Source organism: Scyliorhinus torazame, chromosome 3 (genome assembly GCF_047496885.1).
Source record: "Scyliorhinus torazame isolate Kashiwa2021f chromosome 3, sScyTor2.1, whole genome shotgun sequence".
In the NCBI taxonomy this organism is placed as follows: Eukaryota; Metazoa; Chordata; class Chondrichthyes; order Carcharhiniformes; family Scyliorhinidae; genus Scyliorhinus; species Scyliorhinus torazame.
In genome coordinates, this window is record NC_092709.1 from 109,564,021 (window position 1) to 109,589,535 (window position 25,515).

Sequence of the window (25,515 nt, forward strand, 5' to 3'; positions counted from 1 at the left end):
CATCAAACCATGGGCTTGTAGAGCATTGGCTATTTAGTATTTAATTTGTATTTAATTTTCAATGATTTGTATCTTGTATAAACCATGACGAAATTATATTTTAGCTATTCTATGCTGCAGTTAGTTGCATCCAGTAATTAGTATGTGGAGTTGGTGCCTGTATTCTATCCAGTGTACGTTTTGGTCTTTTAACATAATTTTGAAAATGGTTTTGTCTTTTTCAAAGTAGTAAGCCGACATTAATAGATACAAAATTATTTTTTTGGATGCAGCATATTTTTAAAGATCTATTGTAGTACATGTGAACTTGTCTACTTTGGCAGGCAGATAGAAGAACAACATAGTATTTGAATGGAATATTGGCTTTTATCGCAGGGAATTGTGTATAAAAGTACAGCTTTACGGAGCCTTAATTATACTACATTCTGGGGGTACTGTATACATTTTTGTTCTCCTTACTTAAGAAGGGAAATTCACTTCACTGATTCCTGTGATGAAGTGCTTATCTTAAGAGGAAAGGTTGAGCAGATTGGGCCTGAGAGTTAATCTTATTGAAACATATAAGATGCTGAGGGGACGTGACAGGGTTGATGTTTTCCTTGTGGGAGAGTCTAGAACTAGGAGACACAGATTAAAAATTAGGGATCTTCTGTGGATGGTTCAGACTGTCTTGTACCAATAATTACCCAGAAAAAGTTGAGAAGAATTAAAACCACTTCTCGCTTCTGGATGGGTTCTGTACAGACCCATACCACCACCACTCCCCTGACTAGCCCTCTCCCATGGGTGTCCTCCAGCCCCATTCTCAATACCCTCTCAAACGGGGCCCTGCCACCCCTGACTAATTCCCCTCACCTATACTCCCCAACCCACCCACCCAACAGGTTTCATTCCCCCTAGTGTCTTATAAAAGGTGGCTTGGCCTCCTTGCCTCCAATTCAATAGCGTTCAACTGAAAGCCTCAGGAGCATGCTGCCCTGACCGTTCTTGCCAGGTCTGAGTGAGAAGAGTGGGTGAGACAGGGTCAAAAAGATTGCAAAGTTAAAAAAGTAGGAGCAGAGTGGTAGTCCGACTCTGATTGCCATTTCATGGAAGTTCAGGCCTGGGATTAAGTATGATAATATCTTTATCTTTGGTTTCAACACCAATTCTGACCAGAGCAACAACACTGGCTGTCCCAATAAAGGCCAGAATTGATGTCTCCATGGGGGTTAAGGCACGTGGGCATGCCAGTTCACCCTCAGTTGTCTCATACTGCCACTGGTTGTGCACCACCTTGTCCTGCAAGAGTGGCACGACTATCAGCAAGTGTCCTGTAATTATATTTGCTGATGTGACTTGTGTTTGAATATTTGGCAATGTGTGCAAGTCTGTGGGTGTGAGGCTTGCAGCAATGCTAAGTATTTGCAGGTGGGGTGAAGCATAGGAATGTTAAGTACAGATCTTGATTAATATTGTAGATGGGTAAATGATGAGATTGTGGTGATTTGCATCGTTACTGAGGCTACTGTTGCAGTTAAGATATGGTATTTAAAGATGCATTTACCTACCGTGGCCACTCCTATGAGGTAATTAAACTTGTTGCAGCAGTATATGTGCATCCTTAGGGCTCAACTGCTGACATTAACCTGTATGTTCCCACTGCTTTTTTGTCTGTGTGTCTGGAGGGTCTCTTTGGTGGTGAGCTGCCTTCTTGAACCGCTGCAGTCCATGTGCTGCAGGTACACCCACAGTGCTCTTAGGGAGTGAGTTCCTGCACCTGTTTTTTGGGAGGGCTATTTATTTAGCCCTTGCAGACTCCAATTCTTTGTGGATAGCTTTTATACTTGCGTTGTTCATTTCTTATTTTACTTGGCATTTTCTTTTTAAATTTAGAGTGCCCAATTATTTATTTTTCAATTGAAAATGAAATGAAATGAAAATCGCTTATTGGCACAAGTAGGCTTCAAATGAAGTTACTGTGAAAAGCCCCTAGTCGCCACATTCCGGCGCCTGTTCGGGGAGGCTGTTACGGGAATCGAACCGTGCTGCTGGCCTGCCTTGGTCTGCTTTCAAAGCCAGCGATTTAGCCCTGTGCTAAATTAAGGGGCAATGTAGCGTGGCCAGTCCACCTACCCTGCACATCATTTTGATTTGTGGGGGTGAGACCCATGCAGACATGGGGAGAATGTGCAAACTCCACATGGACAGTGACCCGGGACCGGGATCGAACCTGGGACCTCAGTGCTGTGAGGCAGCAGTGCTAACCACTGCGCTGCCCTTAATTGGCACTTTGAGATTTTAGAAATGTAAAGCCAACTTAGATTTGATCAGTTACTCTTCTTTAAATATCCATGAATATCCATTTTCCATATAAAAGCAACAAGATGCTGGAAATTGGAAATAAAAACAGAAAATGATGGAAATAGTTAGAAGGCCAGGAAGTATCTGAGGAGAGAGAAACAGAGTTAATGTTTCACGTGAGTGACCTCTCATCAAAAAAGTTTGCACTTTCTTCCCGTGTGTGCGTGGGTTTTCTCCGGGTGCTCCAATTTCCTCCCACAGTCCAAAGATGTGCAGGTTAGGTGGTTTGGCTATTCAAAAATGCCCTTAGGTGGGGTTAGGGAATAGGGTGGGGAATTGGGCCTAGGTAGGGTCCTCTATCAGAGGGATGATGCAGACTCGATGGGCCAAATGGCCTCTTTCTGCACTGTTGGGATTCTATGATTCTAGGTAAGGGGAGAGTATTCCATCACACTCCTGACTTGTGGCTTATAGATTGTGGACAAGCTTTGGGGAATCAGGAGGTGAGTTATTCATCATAGAATTCCTAGACTCTGACTTCCTCATTAGGCACAGTGTTTATATGGCTAGTCCAGTTCAGTTTCTGGTCAATGGCTACAACTGAGATCTGCAATCTTTCTCCTTTTAAATAATATGCTGCTTTTCTATTCTTGATACCAAAGTGGGAAAGTTCACATTTTCCCATATAATACTCCCATCTGCCAAGTTTTTGCCCACTCACTTAACCTGTCTATATACTTTTGCAAACTCTTATGTCTTCTTTACAACTTTCTCTCCTACCTATCTTTGTGTCATCAGCAAATTTAGCAACTGTACACATGGTCCCATCATCCCAAATCATTGATCTAGATCATAAACATTTGAGGCTACTGATCCCTGTGGCATTCCACTAGTTACATCTTGCCAACTCTCAAACTATCCCTAGTCTCTGCTTCCTGTTAAGTAATCAATCCTTTATCCATGCTAATATGTTACCCCCTCCACCGTGTGCTTACTTTGTGTCGGAAACTTTGAGTTGGCACCTTCCCAAATGCCTTTTGGGAACATCTACAGGTTCCACCGTATCCAAGTTGCTTATTACTTCTCAATGAACTCTAATCAATTACTCAAACACTATTTCCCTTTCAGAAAATCATGTTGACATTGCCTGATTGCATTAAGATTTTCTAAAATTCCTGCTATAGCCTCCTTAATAATAGATTCTATTTGATTCTATAGATTCTATTATATGGGGTATCAGTGAAATTTGCAACTTTGGTATTGAGTTAAGCTTGGAATAATATCTGATGTAGCTAGCACTTTATTTTTTAACTCTTTATAACCAACAATTGAACTGTAGGCACTTCCAAGACAAATTCCTCATTTGAGATTATCTTTGCATTCTAGTGAAATTCTGATATCTGCTTTAAAAGACTCCATGTATACCTCTATGTAATAAAAATTTGTTGCATCTTCCTAGGGCAAAAATCCATGATCAACTCACTAACCCCGATCTTTAAATTAGAGGTTTGTTGATTTGCATTTCATAAATAGGACATTTGAGTCGATCAAAAATCAGTCAGCAGATGCTGCAGGAAACATAATGAATCAAGAACCCAAAAAAGTGAATTGAACCAAACACCACAAAACGGACCAACCAGATGATTCTGACAATTTTTTTTCAAGTCCTTGGAACAGTTGAGAGGTTCCCTCACATGACTGGATACAAATTTGCGATCATGAAAGTCATAGTGTAATTCTGGAATCATAAAACGTTAAACTTGCAGTTCATTGTTGTAAGATATACTTCAAATAAATTGCTTCCACAGAGCATAGTCTCCTCAGAATATTGAATTGTACTCCGTTTTCAGAACTTTGATTATTCAGCTGGACCAGGGAATTAATCAAAATGAAGAACTTCGATTTATTTAGGGTGGCACGGTGGCCTCGCAGTACCAGGGACCCGGGTTCAATTCTGGCCTTGGGTGACTGTCTGTGTGGAGTTTGTACGTTCTCCCTGTGTCTACGTCGGCTTCCTCTGGGTGCTCCGGTTTTCTCCCATAGTCCAAAGATGTGCAGGTTAGATAGGGTTACGGGGATAGGGCGGGTAGTGGTCCTAGGTAGGGTGTGCTTTCAGAGGGTTGGTGCAGCCTCAATGGGCTGAATGGGCTCCTTCTGCATTGTCGGGATTCTGTGATTCTATATCGTGCCTTTCATGCCCTCAAAACCTCCCAAACACTCACAACCAGCAGTTTACTTTGAAATGTGATTATGGATTTGTAGGAAAATGCTGGAATGGAAAAAATAGTTTGCTGAAAGGCTTACTGCCTAACTCAATTTGATTATTTTTATAACTGTACATTTTTAGATGATATAATGTATTATGGAACTGACAACATCAGTAACCAAGAATTGGAATGAACAAATGGTTACATTTTAAGTAGTTGAGAACCTCCTATCCTAGATTAATTTGATTCTCATATCTTAAATCTCTTTCATGGACGAATCCCTAATCTCATATATTTTGAGAGTATCTATCATTGCCGCAATGCTTGGGTAAGCGTTTGGTAATTTGCCTGGGAAAATCAATGTGCCTGATAATTATATCCAGCTATTAGACCTGCGTTGGATTTCCATTAGCTCTCACTCTGGCTTTCAAAAACAATGGATTGTAACACGAGATGGAGTTTTTAACACTGAATCAATTTATTTTACCGAGATGCATAAGTAATCATAACATAGTTACATATGTTTCGCTGATTGTATTTTAATCTGGGGCTGAATGGGAAAAAGTAATCTTTGTTCGTATCACAAATAGGCTTACATTAACACTGCAATGAAGTTACTGTGAAGATCCCCTAGTCATCACACTACGGCACTTGTTCGGGTACACTGAGGGAGAATTCAGAATGTCCAATTCACCAAACAAGCTCGTCTTTGGGACTTGTGGGAGGAAACCGGAACACCCGGAGGAAACTCACGCAGACACGGGGAGAATGTGCAGATTTCACACAGACAGTGTCTCAAGCTGGGAATCGAACCCGGATCCCTGGCGCTGTGAAGCAACTGTGCTACCATGCCACCCCGTAGCTACTGCTTTAGATTCCCATGGCTTTCCCAGCAGCTGAAAGCAGGTTGGCATTTGTTGGAAAGGATGACCAGTAAACCCGGCCCCATAATAAGTGCTGCGGCCTAGCATCCCTCTGCAAGATACTGCTAGAACCCCTTCACATTTCATTACTGATGGTAGCTTGCTGTGTGCGTTACGGCATTCATGTTTATCCACTTAACAATAGTGACTTCAGTCAGTGGAACACACACTATGTTTAGCACTTGGCAATGTTTTCACATTGTGGTAAGGTGCTATGAAAATGATAGTTGTTTTTTTAATTGTTTTAGTAATAAAGTACTGTATTTACTATTCGGTCTAAAATTAAAAATTAACAAATGCTGATACTGATTTTAAACAGATCAATAGCCATCACACCACTCTTATTCATATTTCCATAGTGATATAGGCCATTACTTTGCTTCCTCTTTAAGTATCATGAAAGAAAGAATTTGTCTTATATAATGTCTGTAACATCCTGAGGATAGCCAAAGTCCTCAAAACAATTAAGTACTTTTGAAGTGTCGTTATTTTCCTTTTTAGAGTACCCAATTTTTTTTTAAATTAAGGGGTAATTTAGCATAGCCAATCCACCTACCCTGCACATCTTTGGATTGTGGGGGTGAGAACCACGCAGACACGGGGAGAATGTGCATACTCCACACAGACAGTGACCTGGGTCCTTGGCCGCCTGAGACAGCAGTGCTAACCACAGCACCACCGTGCTGCCCCGTAGTTACTGTTTTAATGTAGGGACGTTCAGCAACAAGCTGTACACAGCAAGGGACTACAAAATGTATTGAGATCAGAAACTATTTTAATAATTTTGGTTGATGATAAATATTAGCCAAGATACTAAAACAAATTCCTCTTTTCCTCCTTAACTGCCCTGGGACCGTTTATGTTCATCTGAAAGGGAAATGGGGGCCTCCTTTTAAAAAATAATTAGAGTACCCAATTCATTTTTTTCCAATTAAGCGGCAATTTAGCGTAGCAAATCCACCTAGCCTGCACATTTTTGGGTTGTGGGGGCAAAACCCACGCAAACACGGGGAGAATGTGCAAACTCCACACAGACAGTGACCCAGAGCCGGGATCGAACCTGGGACCTCGGCGCCGTGAGGCTGCAGGGCTAACTCACTGCGCCACCGTGCTGCCCTGGGGGCCTCCTTTTAACATCTCATTTGGAAGTCAGCATTTTGGCTAGCTTATAACTGGGCTAACCCATCGTAAACTGCTTCAGCAGTGACCCCCCCCCCCCCCCCGATCAGAAGGTCAGATGTAGGAATGTGTGTTGATGATTGCACTATGCTCAGTATCACTCGTTTGATAATGAATCTAGCTGTTTCCATATGCAGCAAAACCTGGACATCTTTCAGGCTTGAGTTGATAAGTTGCAAGTAACATAGATGCTACATTGGTGCAAAGCGATGACCATCTCCAACAAGAGAGTACCTAGCCATCTCCCCATGAGATTCAAAAGGCATTGTCATTGTTAAATCCCCAACTGTTATTACCCTGGAGGTTACCATTAACCGGAATCTTAACGGGACCAGCAAGAGCAAGCCAGAGCCTGGGAATTCTGTGGAGAGTAACTCATCTCCTGACTCATCCACCATCTACAAGGCACAAGACAGAGTGTGAATACTCACCACTTTCGTGGCTTTGTGTAGCAATACTCAGAAAACTGAATTACATCAAGGGCAAAGGAGTTTGCTTGATCGCACCCAAATCACCACCTTAAACATTCACTCCTGCTACCACCAGCTCACAGTGGCAGCAATGTACCATTGCAAAGATAAACAGCAGCAACTCGCCAAGACTCCTTCAACAGCACCTTCCAAACCTGTGACCTTATTGCCACCTAGAAGAACAAGGGCAGGAGGTACAGTGGAACTCCACAACCTGCAAGTTTCCCCCCATTCTGTGTTGCAGATACACTGCTTGACCTTCACTAAGTCAAAGCCTTAGAACTTCATCCTATGTGGGGCTACTTGCAGCTCAAGGACTGCAATGATTCAATAAAGCAGCTGACTACTGCCTTCTCAAGTGCAATTAGGGATTTGCAATCAATGTTAGCTTTGCCAGCGATGCACATAGCGCTTGAACGAATAAAAAAAAAAAATTGTGCTTAATTTTCTGGCATGTGCCTTAAACCTAATGCCGGTTTATGGGAGAGGTGAGAGGAGAGTGCTACCACTAAGCCCAGGTTGATTTATTGTTTGTGCTATTACATTTTTCTGGATAGAAGTGATTAGAAATCATCATCACACTGTTAAATTATTTACAAAATGATATTGGTTAGTTTGTTGCTTTGTGCAAAAACAGAAAGTGCTGGAAAGACTCGCACGTCTGTCAGCATCTGAGGAGGGACATTTGACTGGATTCTCTGTTCTGGAAGTGCTGACACCAGCGTAGTATGTGTCGACTTTCACGACAGGATATTCTGCACCGACCCCTCACCGATTCTGGTACACCCGGTGACAGGCTAGCACGGCACCGAGTGAAAGTCCCGCGGATCGTGCTGAAAATGGCTAGAGAATGGCCGGGTCTCAGACTGCGCATGCGCACGGCTGGCGACCTGCACCGGCCGCGTCGTACAACATGGCGCCGGTCATGCGCGAAACCTAACCCGCCAACTGCGTTCTCACAGCCCACCTCCGGCCAACCCCCAGCATTCCCCCCAGCCCTAGCAAAAGCCCCCCCTCGGCCAGCAGCACGGATCCCGGCCGAGTGTGGATGGCATTGGACACAATCCGCCGCTGGCACGCCGGTTGAGACCACACATGTCCCGTGCCGTCGGGAACTCGGCCCATTGGGGTCGGAGTATCAAGGGTGGGCCGGTCAGTGAGGCGCCAATGGCGCTGAAGCAGCGCACGTCACAATGTTGGCATTTTGAAGGGGCAGAACATGGCGGATCGGCGTCAAACTGGCGCCGGCCTCGATTTCGGCGTCGGAATCCATTCCCCGCCCAATCGCCGATCACTATTTCGCCGTCGGGCTACAGAGAACCCCTCCCATTATCTCTACTTTCCAGATGCTGCTAGACCTGCAGAGTTTTTCCAGCATTTATTTTTGCTTCAGATTCCACCATTTGCACAATTTTGCTTTTATTCTGTTGTTTTATATTTGGTAGAAACCAAATATAAACACATTTGAAAGACAACGTAGATTTGAGAAGATGGACATTCTAGGTAGAGCAGATCTAGAAGGTCATTAGAACGGTTTCTTTCATATTTAGTTTGAGTTATAGGTTTGAAAAAACATTAAAATGTTTGATTTTAGTTTTATTCCTGCCCTTGTGTAAATTTGTTATTTTAAAATTGAATCCACTTTTTTCTCCTTGTATTTCAGGAACTGACTAGTGCTTTGATGCATGTAAAACTTCACATGTTTGTACAGATCTTTACCCTTGGATTTTTTCCGACTGCTATTTGGTTTTTTCTTAAATTATTAGCGCTGACATCTATAAACCCATGGCTTTTAAAAGGGTAAGATTTTTCCCCTCAACTCTCTGTTTAATGCATTTTAGTGTCTAAATTGCTTGATATGTTGGCAATATTTGTTTTATTGGTGATGTAGGATTTTGTAACCCAAAAACTTAATCCAGTAATTGCTGGTTTTAAAAGTTTTTATGTATGTGATTGATAGTCTGCAGTGAAGGGTCATTCAATATTTCCTTCATGACTCTATCCTCAAAAAAGCACACAGTTAATTTGGTAAAACATGAGAAATGGGAGTGAAGAAGGAAGTATGTAAAGTCGCCATCGTCCCAGATGACCATAGGCTGCTCTCTCCTTTGAGGAGGCGAGCTGACTGGTGGTGAATACCCTCAACCGGTATGGAAATATAACCAACGCTATTAACATTGCTCTGATCACGAACCAGTTGTCCAGCCAACTGTTTACCTCGGGTCTCCTAAATCCAGTTCAAGCTTCAGTCTGCCCTGTAGTAGTCTCTTCTTTTGTTCCCTTTTTAGAATCCTCCTAAACTCCTACAAGTCCCATGGGCTTTCCTTGCAAATTCCAACATGCTAAATGAACTGTCCCATCTTGTTACAATGGTAACACCTCGGCTTCCAAGTCTCACCTATACCCTTAGTACCTTCCTGCCAGGTCTGGGGAAGAGATCTCATGGCATTCCCAGCTATCCATTCTTTACCTTGGCTACCCGTCTTCCTTTCACTCTCCCACTTCCTATCCTTTTCAAAATTACGGGGCTAATCGAACAAAGGTTTAAATTTATGGATTAGCTCGTTAGCCATAATTGCTGCCTGCCTAGCAGTCTTCTGGTCTTCAACATAGGTTCTTACTATAGAAGATAGACCTCGCTTGGAGCCTCATGGGTAGTTTCAACTCCCAATGTTTGCACCCACCTAACAAAATTGTTCTGCTTAGCCCTTTCAAATTCTGCATAAGTATGTCCTGACTGTCTCCTTAAATTAAGGAACTTTTGCGTATATGCTTCGAGAACCAATTCCTATGCATCCAGACTAGCCCTTCTTACATGACACAATTCTTAGACTTCTGCTCTGACAGAAAAGCATAAACTTATTGTGCCCCCCTACCCCCCAGTCAGTTTATTCTGCATGGGTAATGTCTACTTTTCTTTTGGTTTGCTATTTTCTCAAAAGCCCTAAAAAGGGTTTCTACCCCCTTCTCATTGCATTTTGGGAAGGCCTGTATAAATTTAAACAAATCGCCAATGGGTTCCATTCTAGGATTAATTTCCCGTCTACTTTCTGGCAGCTACTCGCTCATTTGTAGTGCCATAGCTGGAAGTTTCTCTCTTTTTCTTTTTGCTCTCTCAAATCTTTGGCCCTTGGCTGCCCCACTAATTACAGTCACCAGGTTTGTACGTTTAAACACAATTACTGTTTATTTATAACTAGAACAAATATGAAATATGCTGAGAATGCAGCTGCTTAATGTCAAGCTAATACCTGATCTCCCCCCCACCCCCCTACCGTCAACTGCTCCGACCTCTATCTATACACAAGACAGACAAAAACAGAGGGGCAGAAAGGGATAAAAATAATAAGGATTAAGGTAAAAAAATAAGAGTATTTGCTTCAGGTAATGAGTTCTTTGGTGCACTTTCTTCACAGTATGAGCATGGTTTAAAGTCTCTGGCTTACAGCTCATAATCTTCCTTGCCGCTGGCAATATTTTACTCTGCTTTTCCAGGAGAGCTTCAGACCAGCCTGTTCTGCAGAGAGTGTTATCAGATTCTGGTCTCTACTTGCATCAGTGCTTTCTGCACAGAGAGAGCTGGTTTCCGCAGTGACCTTTTGTGGCGAATTTGCTGGTTATTTCTGGAGAAAACAGATTGAGAAAAATAAGTTTTCTCCCTTAGCCGCCAAAAGCGAAACAGAAACTTCTTTAGATCTCTGAACTATTTCATTGGGAACAGAATCAATCACCACCTGTTACTGCTCAGAGCACCTCCATTTTGGATCAATTCATTGGCCACCTGTCAGATCAAGTAATCCCGATAATCACTGATGGTCAGTCTAAAACAGCACAGCCTTCTGGATCGTCCTGTTTGAATTAAAGGCTGCTTTGTCTTTTAAAGGCAAAGGCCCATTAAAGATCAATGGTCAAAAATGCAACAGCAGAAATAAAATAAAGGGGAAATAAGGGAAGAAACAGGAAGCACTCTTACACCGTGATATTGGAAGAAGAATGGGTGACTAACAGGAGGTGGAGAAAGGGTAATCAATCAGCAGTTGGTGACCCCAAGTAATATGGGAGAAGCTGACAGAAGGTGATGATGAAAGGTCATTTACCTGAAATGTTAATTCTCTTTCTCTCTCCACAGATGCTGCCCAGCCTGCTGATTGTTTCTAGCATATCTGTATTTATTTCTTAATTTGTCCCTTAGTAGTTACATATTGAAGAATTGTATTACATATTCCATATTGAAGAAAGACCAAAATGCCACTTGCCTATTCAGAGGACTGTGTCCAATCTAATGTTCCACTAGAAGCCTCAGACGGCAATATGAATTTGTATGAATGACTGAGGGCTTTTGTATGCTTTTAAATTAATACCTTTGAGATCTGCTGTTGGTATAGATATAAGAAATAAATATTTCACCCTGCTTCAAACTGTTTATGAATGAAAGTCTTGAGCCAAGCTAAGCATAACAGGGACACGTGTGACCATATTCCATTGGCCAATTAAAGTTTTTGGTATTTTTAGAACTTGCCTGACAACCCTTTTCTTATGCTAATTGTTCTAAACCCTGGCCACAAGTTTTGAACATAAAATTCCTGCCCAAGTTTTCAGCATGGGATGTTCAGTAAATATTGCAATGTGTTCTATTTCCTATAAATTTAAAATATTGAGCTTTTCTGAGACCCAAAAGCTATTTGGTATCTAAAATATGCTTAAAGTTACTGAAGAACATTGTAGTCAAATATTTGCAGAATGAGTATGAAATGCTGCGAGAGTTTTAAGGAGTAACGTTTATGCAGCACAGCTAATTTACTGACATGAACAATAAGAAATGGGTAAATGTTTGTTGTTGAACATGATTTGGAAAATGCAACTGTTCTAAGGTTGTTTTGGGTTTATTTTTAGTTTGCAGACTGTTGGTTGCATGCCTCCTCCTGTGTCATCTGCTGTAATCTTGACCAAAGCAGTTGGTGGAAATGAGGTGAGTGTGATTTATATTTTGATTATTATATATGAGACCAGATTATTAAAGGTAAGTGCATTAATAAATAAACTAACAGCAAATCTATTATCCAAGAGTAAATTTATAATACAGGGGTTAATTTTGAAATTTGCTCTTGTCTCCATCATTGATGGCTGTGCCGTCAGCTGCCAAAGCCATAAGATCTATAATAATCTTTATTGTCACAAGTAGGCTTACATTAACACTGCAATAAAGTTACTGTGAAAAGCCCCTAGTCGCCACTGGAATTCCTTCCCTCAAATTGTTGCTTCTCTACCTCTTTTTCTCCCCTTAAGCCATTCCTTTAACCCTACCTCTTTGACAAAGCTTTGGTCATTGATCAAATATTTTCTTTTGTGGCATGTTGTCAAATTTTGCTTTATAACACTCCTGTGAAAGACTTCCGGTGGCGACCATGGAGTGAGCGGTTGCACATTTGGCAGCTCCCGCTCATGGTGGTCTTTGTGTGGCCTTTAAGCGGGATTGATGCAGGAAATTTGTAGAGAAAGGGTGTAGAAGCAAGAACAGAAGAAAGGTACCCCCAGTTTATGGAGCTGCGGCCCAAAAGTCATCGGAAAAGAATGAACCAGGCGGTGGTGGCGAGTGAGGAGCGGACAACGTGCGTGGAGATGGCGGCCGAACAGGGTCGGACCCCGTCAGCTGAGTGGTTGATGGACCAGTTGGTGAGATTTTTAAATGAGAACGATGGAAGGAGAGTGCGGAGGACCTGGCTTGGGCAGTGGACTTGATCAAGGCGGTGGTTGACCGTGTGGAGATGAGACTGGCGGCCCAGGGTCAGGCGATCCAGAGGTTGGAGGAGGTGGCAAGGGAGCATGAGGACCAGTCCACCTCGATGGCAGCAGAGATTGGGATGCTGAGTGACCAGCAGATGCTGCTGGAGAAAGTGGAGGACCTGGAAAATCGTTCTCAGAGGCAGAACATTCAGGTCGTGGGTCTGCTGGAGGGGATCGAAGGATCGGACGCGAGTGCGTATGTGGGGAAAATGCTGGAGAAGCTGCTTGGGGAAGGTGTGTTTGATCGACCGCTGGAGGTGGATAGGGCCCAAAGGGCACTGTTGTGCAAGCCCCAGCAATTGTGGTGTCGGACCACGCCCCATACTGGGTAGACTTGCAAGTCAACAAAGGAAAGGCCCAGCGGCCGCAGTGGAGGTTAGATGTGGGGCTGTTAGCGGAGGAGGAGGTGTGCGAGCGGGTGAGGAAGGCCATGCGAAGCTATATAAAGATCAATGACACAGGTGAGGTTTCGGCGGGGGTGGTGTGGGAGGCACTGAAGGCGGTTATCAGGGGGGAACACATCTCAATTTGGGCACATGAGAAGACTGAGCAGGCGGAGTTGGACAGGCTGGTAGGCGAAACTTTACAGGTGGACAGGAGGTATGCGGAGTCTCCAGATGACGGACTTCTGAAGGAGCACCAGAGACTGCAGCTGGATTTGGGCTCCTGTCCACAGGTAAGGCGAACAGCTGAGGAGGGTGAAGGGGGCGGTGTATGAATATGGGGAAAAAGCCAGTAGGATGTTGGCACACCAGCTGAGGAAACAGGAGACGGCGAAAGTAAATGATACAAGGGGGAAGTTGGTTTTGGATCCGGCAGGGGTGAACGATGTGTTTCGGAAGTTTTACAGTGCTTGGGGAGGTTATAGACGGGTTGGGGCGATGCAATCGGGTAAGGTCCCAGGACCTGACGGATACCCGGTTGAGTTCTCTAAAAAGTTTTCCGGGTTGCGAGGGCCGCTCCTGTTAAAGGCTTTTAATGAGTCCAAGGAGCTGGGAATGCTCCCCCCAACGTTATTGCAGGCATCGATCTCCCTTATTTTGAAGCGGGATAAGGATCCGGAGAGTTGTGGGTCATATAGACCGATCTCCCTGTTGACTGTGGATGCTAAATTGCTGGCAAAGATCTTGGCCACACGCATAGAGGATTGTGTCCCGGAGGTAATAGGGGAGGACCAGATGGGATTTGTGAAGGGATGACACCTGGCGTCCAATATTAGACGGCTCCTAAATGTGATAATGATGCCTGCGGAGGGGCGCAAGGTCGAGGTGGTGGTGGTCATGGAAACAGAGAAGGCCTTTGATCGGGTGGAGTGGAGGTACCTGTGGGATGTCCTGGGAAGGTTCGGGCAGGGATTTGTGGATTGGGTCCGGTTGCTATATCAGGCACCGGTGGCGAATGTAAGGACCAACCGGGCCCAGTCAGAGTATTTTAATCTGTGCAGGGGGACAAGGCAGGGATGCCCACTCTCCCACTACTGTTTGCCCTGGCCATTGAGCCTTTGGCAATGGCGCTGAGGACATTGAACATTTGGCGGGAGATAGTGAGAGGGGGGTGGAGCATAGGGTCTCGCTCTATGCGGACAATTTGCTCCTGTATATAACAGACCCGTTGGCAGGGGGTTTGCAGGAATTATGGGAATACTGGAGGAATTTGGCTGGTTCTCAGGCTACAAACTAAACTTGAGCAAGAGCGAGGTCTTCGCGATCCAGGTAAGGGGGCTGGAGAGGAGATTGTGGGAGATACCATTCAATGTGGTGGGAAAAGTTATAGGTATCTGGGGATTCAGGTGGCAAGAGACTGGGGTCAGCTTCATAAACTACATTTGGGCAGGGTAATTGAGCAAATGAAAGGGGACTTCCGCAGGTGGGATGTGCTCTCGCTGCCATTGGCGGGGAGGGTATAGACTGTGAGATTGCTGTTTGTGTTTCCGTGTCTCCCAATCTTTATCCCCAAGGCATTTTTTAGGAAAATGAATGCGGCGATCTCGGGTTTTATGTGGGCTGGGAAAGCCCCGAGGGTGAAGAATGTCTTTCTTGAGCGGGGACGTGGGGAGGGAGGCTTGGCCCTTCCGAACTTTATTAATTACTAGTGGGTGGCTAATATTTCGATAGTTAGGAAATGGGTAGTGGGGGAGGGGTCGGTGTGGGAGTGGGTAGAGGGGACATCTTGTAAGGGCACGAGTCTGGAAGCTCTGTTAACAGCATCTCTGCCGTTCTCGCCAGTCGGTACTCCACAAGCCCAGTGGAAGTGGCACTCCTGAGAGTGCGGGGGCAATGGATGCAACATATGAGACTGGAGGGGGCGTCGGTGTGGGCACTGATCTGTGACAGTCACCAGTTCGCTCCAGGGGGCTGGATGGGGGCTTCAGGAGGTGGCAGCGGGCAGGGATTGAGAGATTTGGGGATCTCATTGAGGAGGGTTTCCTAGGCCTGGAGGAGCTTGAGGAGTAGTTTGAGTTTCCGGGTGGGAACGGTTTTCGGTACCTGCAGGTACGGAACTTTGTCCGGAGGCAGGTTCCAAGCTTCCCTCTCTTCTCTCTACAGAATAAGGTGATGTCAAAAACAGGGGTTGGGAGGGGAGGGTCTCGGAAATATATAAGGAATTGATGGAGTGGGAAGGGATCCCAATCGGGATGGGGAAGAGGAAATGGGAAGCCGAGTTGGGGGGGTAGTTGGCAGTCGGGCTATGGGAGAAGCCCCTAAAAACAGTCAATGCATCCTTGTCGTGTGCCAGGCTTAACCTGATCCTGTTCAAGGTGGTCCACAGGGCTCATATGACTGTGGCCCGGATGAGTAGGTTTTTTGAGGAGGTGGAGGACAGGTGTGGGAGGTGCGGGGGAAGTCTGGCGAATCATGTACATATGTTTTGGGCATGTCCGAAGCTGACGGAATTGTGGCAGGGATTCTCCGATGTCATGTCAGAGGTTCTGGGAGGGAGGGTGACTCCGGGCCCAGAGATGGCAATATTTGGAGTGTCGGAAGATCTGGGAGCCCAGCGGGGAGAAAGGACGATGTTCTGGCCTTTGCCTCCCTGGTGGCCCGGAGACGGAGTTTGCTGGGGTGGAGGGACTCGGAGCCTCCAAAGTCGGGGGTGTGGGTCAGTGACTTGGCAGGGTTTCTCAGGCTAGAGACGATCAAGTTTGCCTTAAGGGGTTGAATACAGGGGTTCGCTCAGAGGTGGCAGCCGTTCATCGACTTCTTTAAGGGAAACTGACCGTCAGCAAAAGGGGGGGGGAGGAGGCATGGAAGTGGAGAATAAGGGCAGGGAATCTAATATTTGGGTAGCTAGGAGTTAGGGCGGGGGGGGGGGGTGGGGGGGGGGGGGAGTTGGGTGTGTTGCTGTGGGGTTTTTGCGTGTGTTGGACCGTTCTGTTATTTATAATGTTAATATGTTAAAATTATAAATGTCTCAATAAAATGTTTTCTAAAACAAAAAAAAAACAACACTCCTGTGAAGCACTTAGGCTTTTTTTGTTGTTTCAGATGCTATATAAAGACAAGTTCTTGTTGCAAAAGCTTTTACATGTATCCTGTCTAGGAATCAGCATGTGAGGATATAATCAGAAGCACTTTTTCAGACGTGGAACCAAGTCTTCAGTGGACTACGTCTTTATTGAGAGTTCTAAGCTCTTGGGGTGGGGGTTGGGTGGAAAATGATATTTGTCACAGAAACAGAAACCAAGTTTCTTGAAGGCATCTTTAGCAGAGTCTATTCTATTTGAGGAGATGATACCAAGAACATTTCTAGGTGAAAATGAATACATTATGCTGCTCTCAAAAGGTAAAGGGAGGCAGTCAGTGGTTGATAGTTTTGAATTCATGAGGAAATGGTCTCTGTCTCTGGAGGTCCTCAGCTTCACAGATGCCAATCTTCAGCCAATTCAATTACTCCACGGATATCAAGGCACTAGGTATTGCAAAATATGGGCCTGGACAATATTTTTTAAAAAACATATTTTATTCCAAATCAAATCTGCCAACAAAAGATACAGCCAAATTACAAACAGTTTGTCATTTTCCCCTTTTTCTCCCCTCCCCCAACCCGCTGGTGACAAAGTGATCCTTGAATAAAGACAGAAACCACTTCCATCTGACATAAAGTCCTTCCTCTGACCCTCTGGGAATGAACTTAATGTTTAGAACTTCGCCACATCCCCCAACTACGCCGACACCCTCGGTGCCCCTGACCTCCATCCCAGTAGGATTCGCTGTCAGGCAATCAGTGTGGCGTAGACCACAACGTCGGCCCCCCTCCTCTCCAGTAACCCTGGCAGCTCTGAAACATCGAAAATCGTCACCAATGGACACGGCGCCATCCCCACCCCCATCATCCAATGGACACGGCGCCATCCCCACCCCCATCATCAAGACAGTGTCTGGAAAGTCGATGTCCAGAATCCCCCTAATTTCGGGCAAGACCAGACCATATGAACATGATTCGCAGGCCCCCTTGCGCAACTCTCATATTTGTCCTCCACCTTGCGGAAGAACCCACTCATGCGAGCCTGAATCATATGGCCCTGTGCACCACTTTGAACTGTATCAGGCTCATCCTGCCACAGGATGATGTCAAATTCACCCAGTGCATAATTTCACTCCAGCACCCCTCCCCCCCCCCCCCCCCCCCCCCTCCTCTCCTCCCATCTCCGTCTTTCTCCTCCACGGGTGCTTTCTCTGTTTCCAACAACTACCCATAATTATCCGCAGCTTCCCTTCCCCAGCTTATCCTGAGTCAACAGTTTATCCAATGGAGTATTCTTTGACAGCTGAGGGAAAGAGGGGAGCTCCTTGCGTACAAAATTCCACACCTGTATGTACCTAAATTCACTCCCCCCTCAACAGTGAAACTCCTTCTGCAACTTTTTCAGCCATGCGAACCTCCCTTCTACGAACAGATCCCTTACCCGCTCTACCCCTTTCCTATTCCAACTCCTATACATTGTGTCTATCCCTCCTGGTATGAACCACTGATTCCCGCCAATTGGGGCCAGTACCGACATACCTCCCACTCCAAAGTGCCGCCTCAAATGGATCCATACCTTGAGGGACGACACCCCGACCGGGTATTGGTATACCTACCCGGGGAGAATGGGAGGGAGGAGACAAAAAAAATAACAGGATTTGGAAGCATCCCCCCCCATCAACCCAAATGAAAGGAAGACCAACTTGGGCAAAAGCAAAACAACATTTACAAAACTTGTATATACATACCAAAACCAAAAAAGTTTCCACCATTCGGCCTCTCCCAACTCATGCTCCTTGATAAAGTCACTCGCCTTCTCCGGCGTCGTAAACTAACATTCTTTGCTCTTGAAAGTCACCCAGAGTTTGGCTGGATACAACACCCCAAACCGGATCTTGCTCCGAAAGAGCGCCACCGTGGTCCTGTTAAAATCCACCTGCTGTTTGGCCAGATTGACCCCAAAGTCCTCACCCTGACAGCCACAGTCTCGCATTGACTTCACCCACCTCCGAATCCTGTCCTTTTCCTGAAATCTGTGCATCCGGATGATCACCGCCCACGGCAGCATCCCAGCTCTTGGGCTCTGTTGCGGCGACCGGTGGGCCCGATCCACCTCCGTGGCCTTGTTGAAGACCCCCTCCTTGACCAGCTTCACAAACATTCTCGACACGTAGTCTGTAGCACTTGTTCCCTCCACCACTTCCTTAAGTTTTGCTGCCTAGCCTGATTCTCCTGATCGTCCACTTTTGTCTTCAACATCTTGCAGGCCTCTCCCAACATCGCCACCTCTGCTTCCAATGACACGGTCAGATAGCACCTTTTCCATCTCTCTGATCTTCGCACCTTGCAACTCCAAATGCTTCTCCACCCGTTTCCAAGTCCCACGAAAGGGGCAACTGCTCCTTCAATTGCCTTGGACCAGTCCTCTTTCCTCTCTTGCTTATGATGCCTGAACTCTCCCTTGATAAATTCCATCAACTACCCCACACAGCAGTGGGATAAGCATTAATGACGCTTCTCTCTTGCCATGCTCTCAGTTGCTGCGCCATGCGCATCCTCCACCTCTTGAACCAAGGCTTTATTCAAATTTTGCTGGGTTTTGTAACACGCTGACATTCTACTTTGGAGGAGAAACCGATTCCCTCCAATTCTTTTTCACTTTTTACAAACAAAGCGCCCATTAACCGGGTAGAATGTGCCAAAATCAAAAGGCAGTAGCCACCTTGTGTGCGACCGATCAATCGTGGCCGTCAACGGAAGTTACCAGGACAATATTTTGGCAATAATACTGAAGACTTGTTCTCCAGAACTTACTGGACCCCTTGCCCAAGCTGTTGCAGCACAGCTATAACACTGGTACCCACCCAGCAGTGTGGAATTTTGCCCAGCTATGCCCTGTACACAAAAAGAAGGACAAATCAAATCTGGCCAATTACAGCCAAATCAGTCTACTCTTGGTCATCAGTAAAGTGATGGAAGGGGTCATCAACAGTGCTATGAAGCAGCACTTGCTTAGCAATAATCTGCTCACTGACGCTCGGTTTGGGTTCCACTTGTTTCCTGACCTCATGTCAGCCGTAATTCAAAGAGGGACAAAAGGGCTGAACTTGAGAGGTGCTCCTTAGGTAGCACCTTCCAAATGAATGACCACTACCATCTAGAAGGACAAAGGTAGCAGACACATGGGAATACTACCATCAGGAAGTTTCCCTGCCAAGTCCCTCACCATCCTGACTCGGAACTGTATTGCCGTTCCTTCACTGTCGGTGGGTCAAAATCCTGCCCCAACAGCATTGTGGATGTAGTTACACCGCACGGACTGCAGATTACCACCACCTTCTCGAAAGGAATTAGGGGTGGGCTATAAATTCTGGCATAGCCAGTGATGCTTATTTCCCACAAATAATTAAAAAAAAAAAAAAACTATGCCACTCCATATCCCCTCCATATCCCATTAGATGCCCCATGCCACCATGTATCCTGCATAGCTACTCACCCGGTATCCACTATGTAGAACCTCGGGAAATGTGCAAAGCAATGCAAATATTTTTGCCGTTGAAGAACGAGAAAGATTCTGTGACATCAAATAAATCTCATTCAAACACCCTGCCAATGATACTACAAAATCCCTTTCTCCATTGGGAAAAAATGTTAATCCTTTAAGTAGCTATTACGTTATGTAAACAAATAGCCATATACTCTGAAACCATATCAAAGACAGAGAATTTTAATACAAACTTTTAGAGCAGCCCGCAACAGCTTTTGGAACTCAGCCAAGTGTTCATCATTGCCACAGCTATCAAAACATTAGCTTTTGGAACTCCAAAGACTGAAATTGAAAAACAGATGGGGCATTCTGCTTTCAAAGTCCATTGTCTGTCGGGGGGGGGGGGGAGGGGGAGCAGGTGCTTGGATATTTTATATCTTTCAAGGTCAGGGGGTGATCTTTCAGTTAGAGCTATCTGTGCATTTAAATTACAATGTCAAACATGCCAAGGAATGTTTGACATTTTTGAATACATTGTGGAACTTCCTTCAATGGAAAAAGTACTGTGATGCATGCCAACGCTTGTAAAATTGTGGTCAACTTATCTTTGCAGGACCAACCCCTAAGATGAATCACTGCTTTAAAAACAGATCTTTGTCACAATACAGTATTTGACAATGACATTAGAAGTGTGAAAACATTTTACACTTGCCATTTAGAATGTTGCTGAATCCTCAGCAGGATTTTCCCAGTGGTCACAAACTCTCCAATGGGATGTGTGTTCACCGGGCTTCCAAAATTCACACCAGCAATGAAAATAGCTTAAAATTTAAATTTCCTATGGTCCTCACCATGGCAACCCGACATCAGAAAATGTGCATTTGCGCCAAAGGCCTCCCCGACCCATGCAAAGACCACATGAAAATGACGTGAGGTTGGGAAGGTAGAGGAAAATTACTTTTCCAGCAAAAAAAGTTCAATGTTTTGCAATCTGATTTTCACCTCTTTTGGGAGATGAAAATCTGGCCCCATGTATTTAGCTGCTTCTGCTGCTTTTCTCACCACCTCTAACCCCCAGCCTCTACTGCCTTTGCCCTGGCCCTGAATTCCCTACCCAAGGGACCTTGCTCTCTCGTGTCTATTCTCACTAGAGTTCTGATCATTTAACTTCTCTTTCCTGATCCCATATTGTTAACAGTTCTCTCTTGCTCAGGCTCTCCCATTAAAATCTGCTTTTGTTACCTTTTGACTTGTCTGCAGCCTTTAATGCCTTTAACGTGGTATCATCCAGATGAATAGCTTTGCACTGCTTTATTTCCATGTTTATCTCTCCAGTTGTACTCAATGAATCACTGGTGATGGCTTCTCTTCTCGTTCCTGCAGTATTATCTCGGGTGTCTGGTGTCCCCCAATGATCGATTTGCTTTCCACCCCAATTCCTGCCCTTCTCCTGATAGCTGAACCAGACTTCTTGTAAACTTTTGCTGAATTTGATAATTAGATGAGCTTCTGACTACGTATCTGTGCCATCACGCAGAGTGCCTATTTCTGCCTCCGTAATATTACTTTACGCCACACCTGCACAAGCTCATTTGTTGTTGAAATCTTTTTCCATATTTTCTTTACCTCCAGAATTTACCATTCCAACCCACTGCTGGCTGGCTTTGCATGTTTAACTTTCCATAAACTTGTGGTCCTCCAGAAGACCTCTTGTACCTTAAATCGAAGCAAGCCCTTTACATTAATCACTCCTCTGCTCACTGGCTTCTGGTCAAGACTTACCTCAATTTTAGAATTTTTATCCTGTTATGAATCCCTTGTGACCTCACCAATTCCTGCCAGTGTAACCTCACCGTAGATCTATAACCTGCCCCCCCACCCCCCCCCATCCCACAGAATATCAGCGTTTTTCCAGTTCTAACCTCTGTGCATCTCCTGTTTTAATTGCTCCAACATTGTTGGACATGTCTTCAGTAGGTGCCGAGGCCCTCAACTTTGCAAATCTTTCCCTAAATCCATTTGCCTCTTTTGCTTTCATTCTTCAAGCATAACTGTTTAACCAAGCTTTTAGTCATCTGCCCTAACATCTTATATGACTCTCAAATTTAGTTTGATAACGTTCTTGTGAAATGCACTGTATAAATTTCATAGAATTTACAGAGCAGAAGGTGGCCATTCGGCCCATTGAGTTTGCACCGGCTCTTGGAAAGAGTACCCTACTCAAGCCCACGCCTCCACCCTACCCCGGTAACCCAGTAACACCACCTAACCTTTTTGGACACTAAGGGCAATTTATCATGGCCAATCCACCTAACCTGCACATCTTTGGACTATGGGAGGAAACTGGAGCACCCAGAGGAAACCCACGCAGACACAGGGAGAACGTGCAGACCCGCACAGACAGTGACCCAAGCCGGGAATTGAACCTGGAACCCTGGAGCTGTGAAGCAACTGTGCTAACCACTGTGCAAAACACCCCCCTTATCTTGAACATTATGCTCAATATCCAGAGACCACAAAGCAAACAGATTGCACGTCAAAATTACTATTGACAAAACACACGAGCCACACAAGCACCAGGTAATGACCATCTTCAACAACAGAGCATTTAGCCATTTCCCCATAACTTTCAACAGCATTACCATTGCTGAAACCCTCATCATCAATATCCTGGGGGTGACAATTGACTAGAAATATAATTGGACCAGTCATATCGTGTGGCTACAGGGCAGGGGATGGGAATTCTGCAGCAGGTAACTCACCTCCTGACTCGCCAGCAAAGCCTGTCCATTATACAAGGCACATGTCCAGGAGTGTGACAGAATGCTTCCCACTTTTCTGCAAAAGTCCGCTCCAACAGCATTCAAGAAGACACCATCCTGGACAAAACAGTTTGCTTCAATACACTTCATTCATCATCCTAACCATTTACTCTCTCCACCATTGGCACACAATGGAAGCATGTACACCATCCACAAGATGCGCTACAGCAACTTCCAAACCTGTGACCTGTATCACCTAGGAGAACAAGGGCAGCAGATGAATGGGAACACCCATCACCTGCAAGTTCTCTTTTCAAGTCACACACCATCTTGATCTGAAGCTAAAACACTATTCCTTCACTATTTATGGGTGCAAAACCTTGAACTTGCTTCTTCACAGTGCTGAGGTGTACTTATACCACATGAGACTATAGCAGTTCAAGAAGGCAGCTTACCATTACTTTCTCAGGACCAATTAGGGTTGGGCAATAAATGCAGACCTTGCCAGCTACACACACACCCATGAATTAATACAAAATATCTGCTCTGCCAGTGATTTGATTGACTTTCTTGTTAAGAAAATGGGAATACTTCCTCGTGCAGCTGATGTTGCCATCAAATATCCCAGAGAAATATTTTAATGACGGTTTACGTGAGCAACTACTTTGATAATCAAAACTCTGTCTCCTTACCTCAGAAAAGTGTTGCATTTATTGTATTGAGTCAATGCATTACATTCAAATTACTTTGAGGAATACATTTTTGTTCGTTTTAAGTAGACAATATAATGTGTTTATGATATCAGTGATAACTACTTGTTTCTGGTGTTATAGATGTGACTTTGATAATTTGAATTAGCATGAATTATTAAGGAACAATTTCCCTACATAGCAAAGTACGATATTCAGTTAAAAGAGTTTTTTTTAAATCCAGTAGACAATGCTTAGATATGGCCATAGTTCAGGGACATTAACCAAACCGATTCCCCAGCTGGAATTTTCTGCAGTGTGTTAAGGGGAATCCCATGCCCAATTTTGCTTCAATCTGCCAGCCCCTTATGTTTTGTTCTAAATAGATGTTCAGAGGTATCTGTTGTAAAGAAAATAATGATAGCTAAAGCTTAAGAATTTGATATTATGCAAACTTAATTATATTAGAGAGAAAAAATCAATTGACCCATTAGTTTGATGGGCAATAATTCTGGGGAATAGAATGCAATACCTCCATTCAATCGTGCTCAATTCACGTTTGTGCCAGCAACCAATCCTGTGCATGCTGTTTGTCAACAATGCCCAAATTAACATTTCAATAATATCTGGATAAAAACAAAAATGCGCAAAATTTGGTTTGACTTTACAGCCAGAAGACCAAGGACACCGTTATAATAAATGCAGGGTTGGTCACCCATGCATTTCCAGGGCAACCGCAGCTTAAGGTTTGAACTTCTGCACCCCACAGCGTCCCTGAATTGCAACCTCATAAAATAATTCAATTCTATAGCAGTTCAACTTTTACTGTTTCCTACAATAGCAATTCTATGACCTCTGAATGAGATTGCCGATTAGTACTTCATTAGGGTCCCATACCAACGAGAGATTGGATTCCAAATATGCAAACCCGTTTCGTATAGGACATTTATATTCATTAGTGTCGTTTAATAGCACTTTTGGGGATTGAAAGACCTTCTGCAGCTTTTCCACATGGCCTCATAATATATCTTTTACTGTAAATTTCTAATACATTATAGAAATTTAGACACTATTCTTCAATCCAAAAAAAAGCACTAAATAGATCAAATGAAATATGTGTGTGTTTTTAAAGAGAATATGGTGGGACAGTAAAATCACTGTAGCTATGTTGTGTTTATTGCCGAACGTCGTGCTTATTGCCCTCTACTTACAATACAAAGTGCACTTCCCTAATGTCTGGTACTTAGAAAATGTACTTCTGTAATATCACTTAAACCCTTTTTTGGTGTCTTAATTGTACATTCAATGCTAAGTTTGACAGTTGCTTTCAAACATATTTTGTGTGTGGGACCCTTGTGAATATTGACTGGCAGAGAAGCTAAGTGAAGCATTTACGAAAGAGCACTAGAATGTGAGGTTGACGTGGCTGAAAGTCTTGTAATTAATGGTACGATGATGGGAGGATGCCCAAAGCCCAAAAATTAGTGATCTGGATGCAGGAGAAGACATAGGCTAGATAATGTCTTTGAGACAGGGAGCAACCATGGATGGATTTGAATACAAGGGAAAGGTTTTAAATTCAGCCCACTAAATTACAACAAGGTGATTTAGGTTACTGAAGATGTGGGGGAATGGATGGTAGGATTTTAGAAAGTATTGGATACAAGTTTTCTGGAATAGTTTATATTTGGAGACAGTGGGAGGTTAAAAAAGAGGATATTGGCAAAATCAAGACCACGGTGACAAAAATTTGTATAAGGAATTCAGCAGTGGGGTGGAGGCAGCCTAGATGACGAATCAAATGTGAGAATTCCTGGATAAGCAAGTGCTCAAGGCTTTGCAAGATATGGTTCAGACTGAGCATGTGGTCAGAGAGGAAGATCAATTCGGTGGAAGAGATGAGGAATGTATTATTGGGGCTAAAATGATGGTTACAATCTTTCAAGTGTTTAGCTGAAATAAATTATTTGCTGCTTTTCTATTCTTCCTGCCAAAATAGACAATTTCATATTTTCCCACATTATATTCCAGACCTTTGCCCACCCAGTTAACCTATCTATATATTTTTGTAGCCTCCTTCCATCCTCTTCACAACTTACTTTCCTCCTATATTTGTATCATCAGCAAATTTGGCAACTATCCCTTCAATCCTTGCATCCAAATAATTTATATAAATTGAAAATAGTTGAGGTCGCAGCACTGATCCCTGAGGGACTCGTTTTATCTTGCCAACCTGAAAATGACCCCTACTCTCTGCTTCCTATTA

General features: G+C 44.2%; 1 protein-coding gene across 6 annotated transcripts in view; it reads left to right on the forward strand.

Moving 5' to 3' along the window:
- slc10a7 (solute carrier family 10 member 7) overlaps nt 1-25,515 on the forward strand; it is a 449,575-nt gene that overhangs the window by 16,684 nt on the left and 407,376 nt on the right. For 5 of the 6 annotated variants that reach the window (XM_072496107.1, XM_072496104.1, XM_072496109.1 and 2 more), the window contains 2 exons: nt 8,726-8,862; nt 11,956-12,031. In XM_072496107.1, the coding sequence (XP_072352208.1) occupies nt 8,726-8,862; nt 11,956-12,031 (213 nt within the window). Of the gene's footprint in view, nt 1-8,725; nt 8,863-11,955; nt 12,032-23,919; nt 23,996-25,515 lie in introns of all 6 variants that reach the window. The other variant, XM_072496108.1, reaches the window with a different exon arrangement.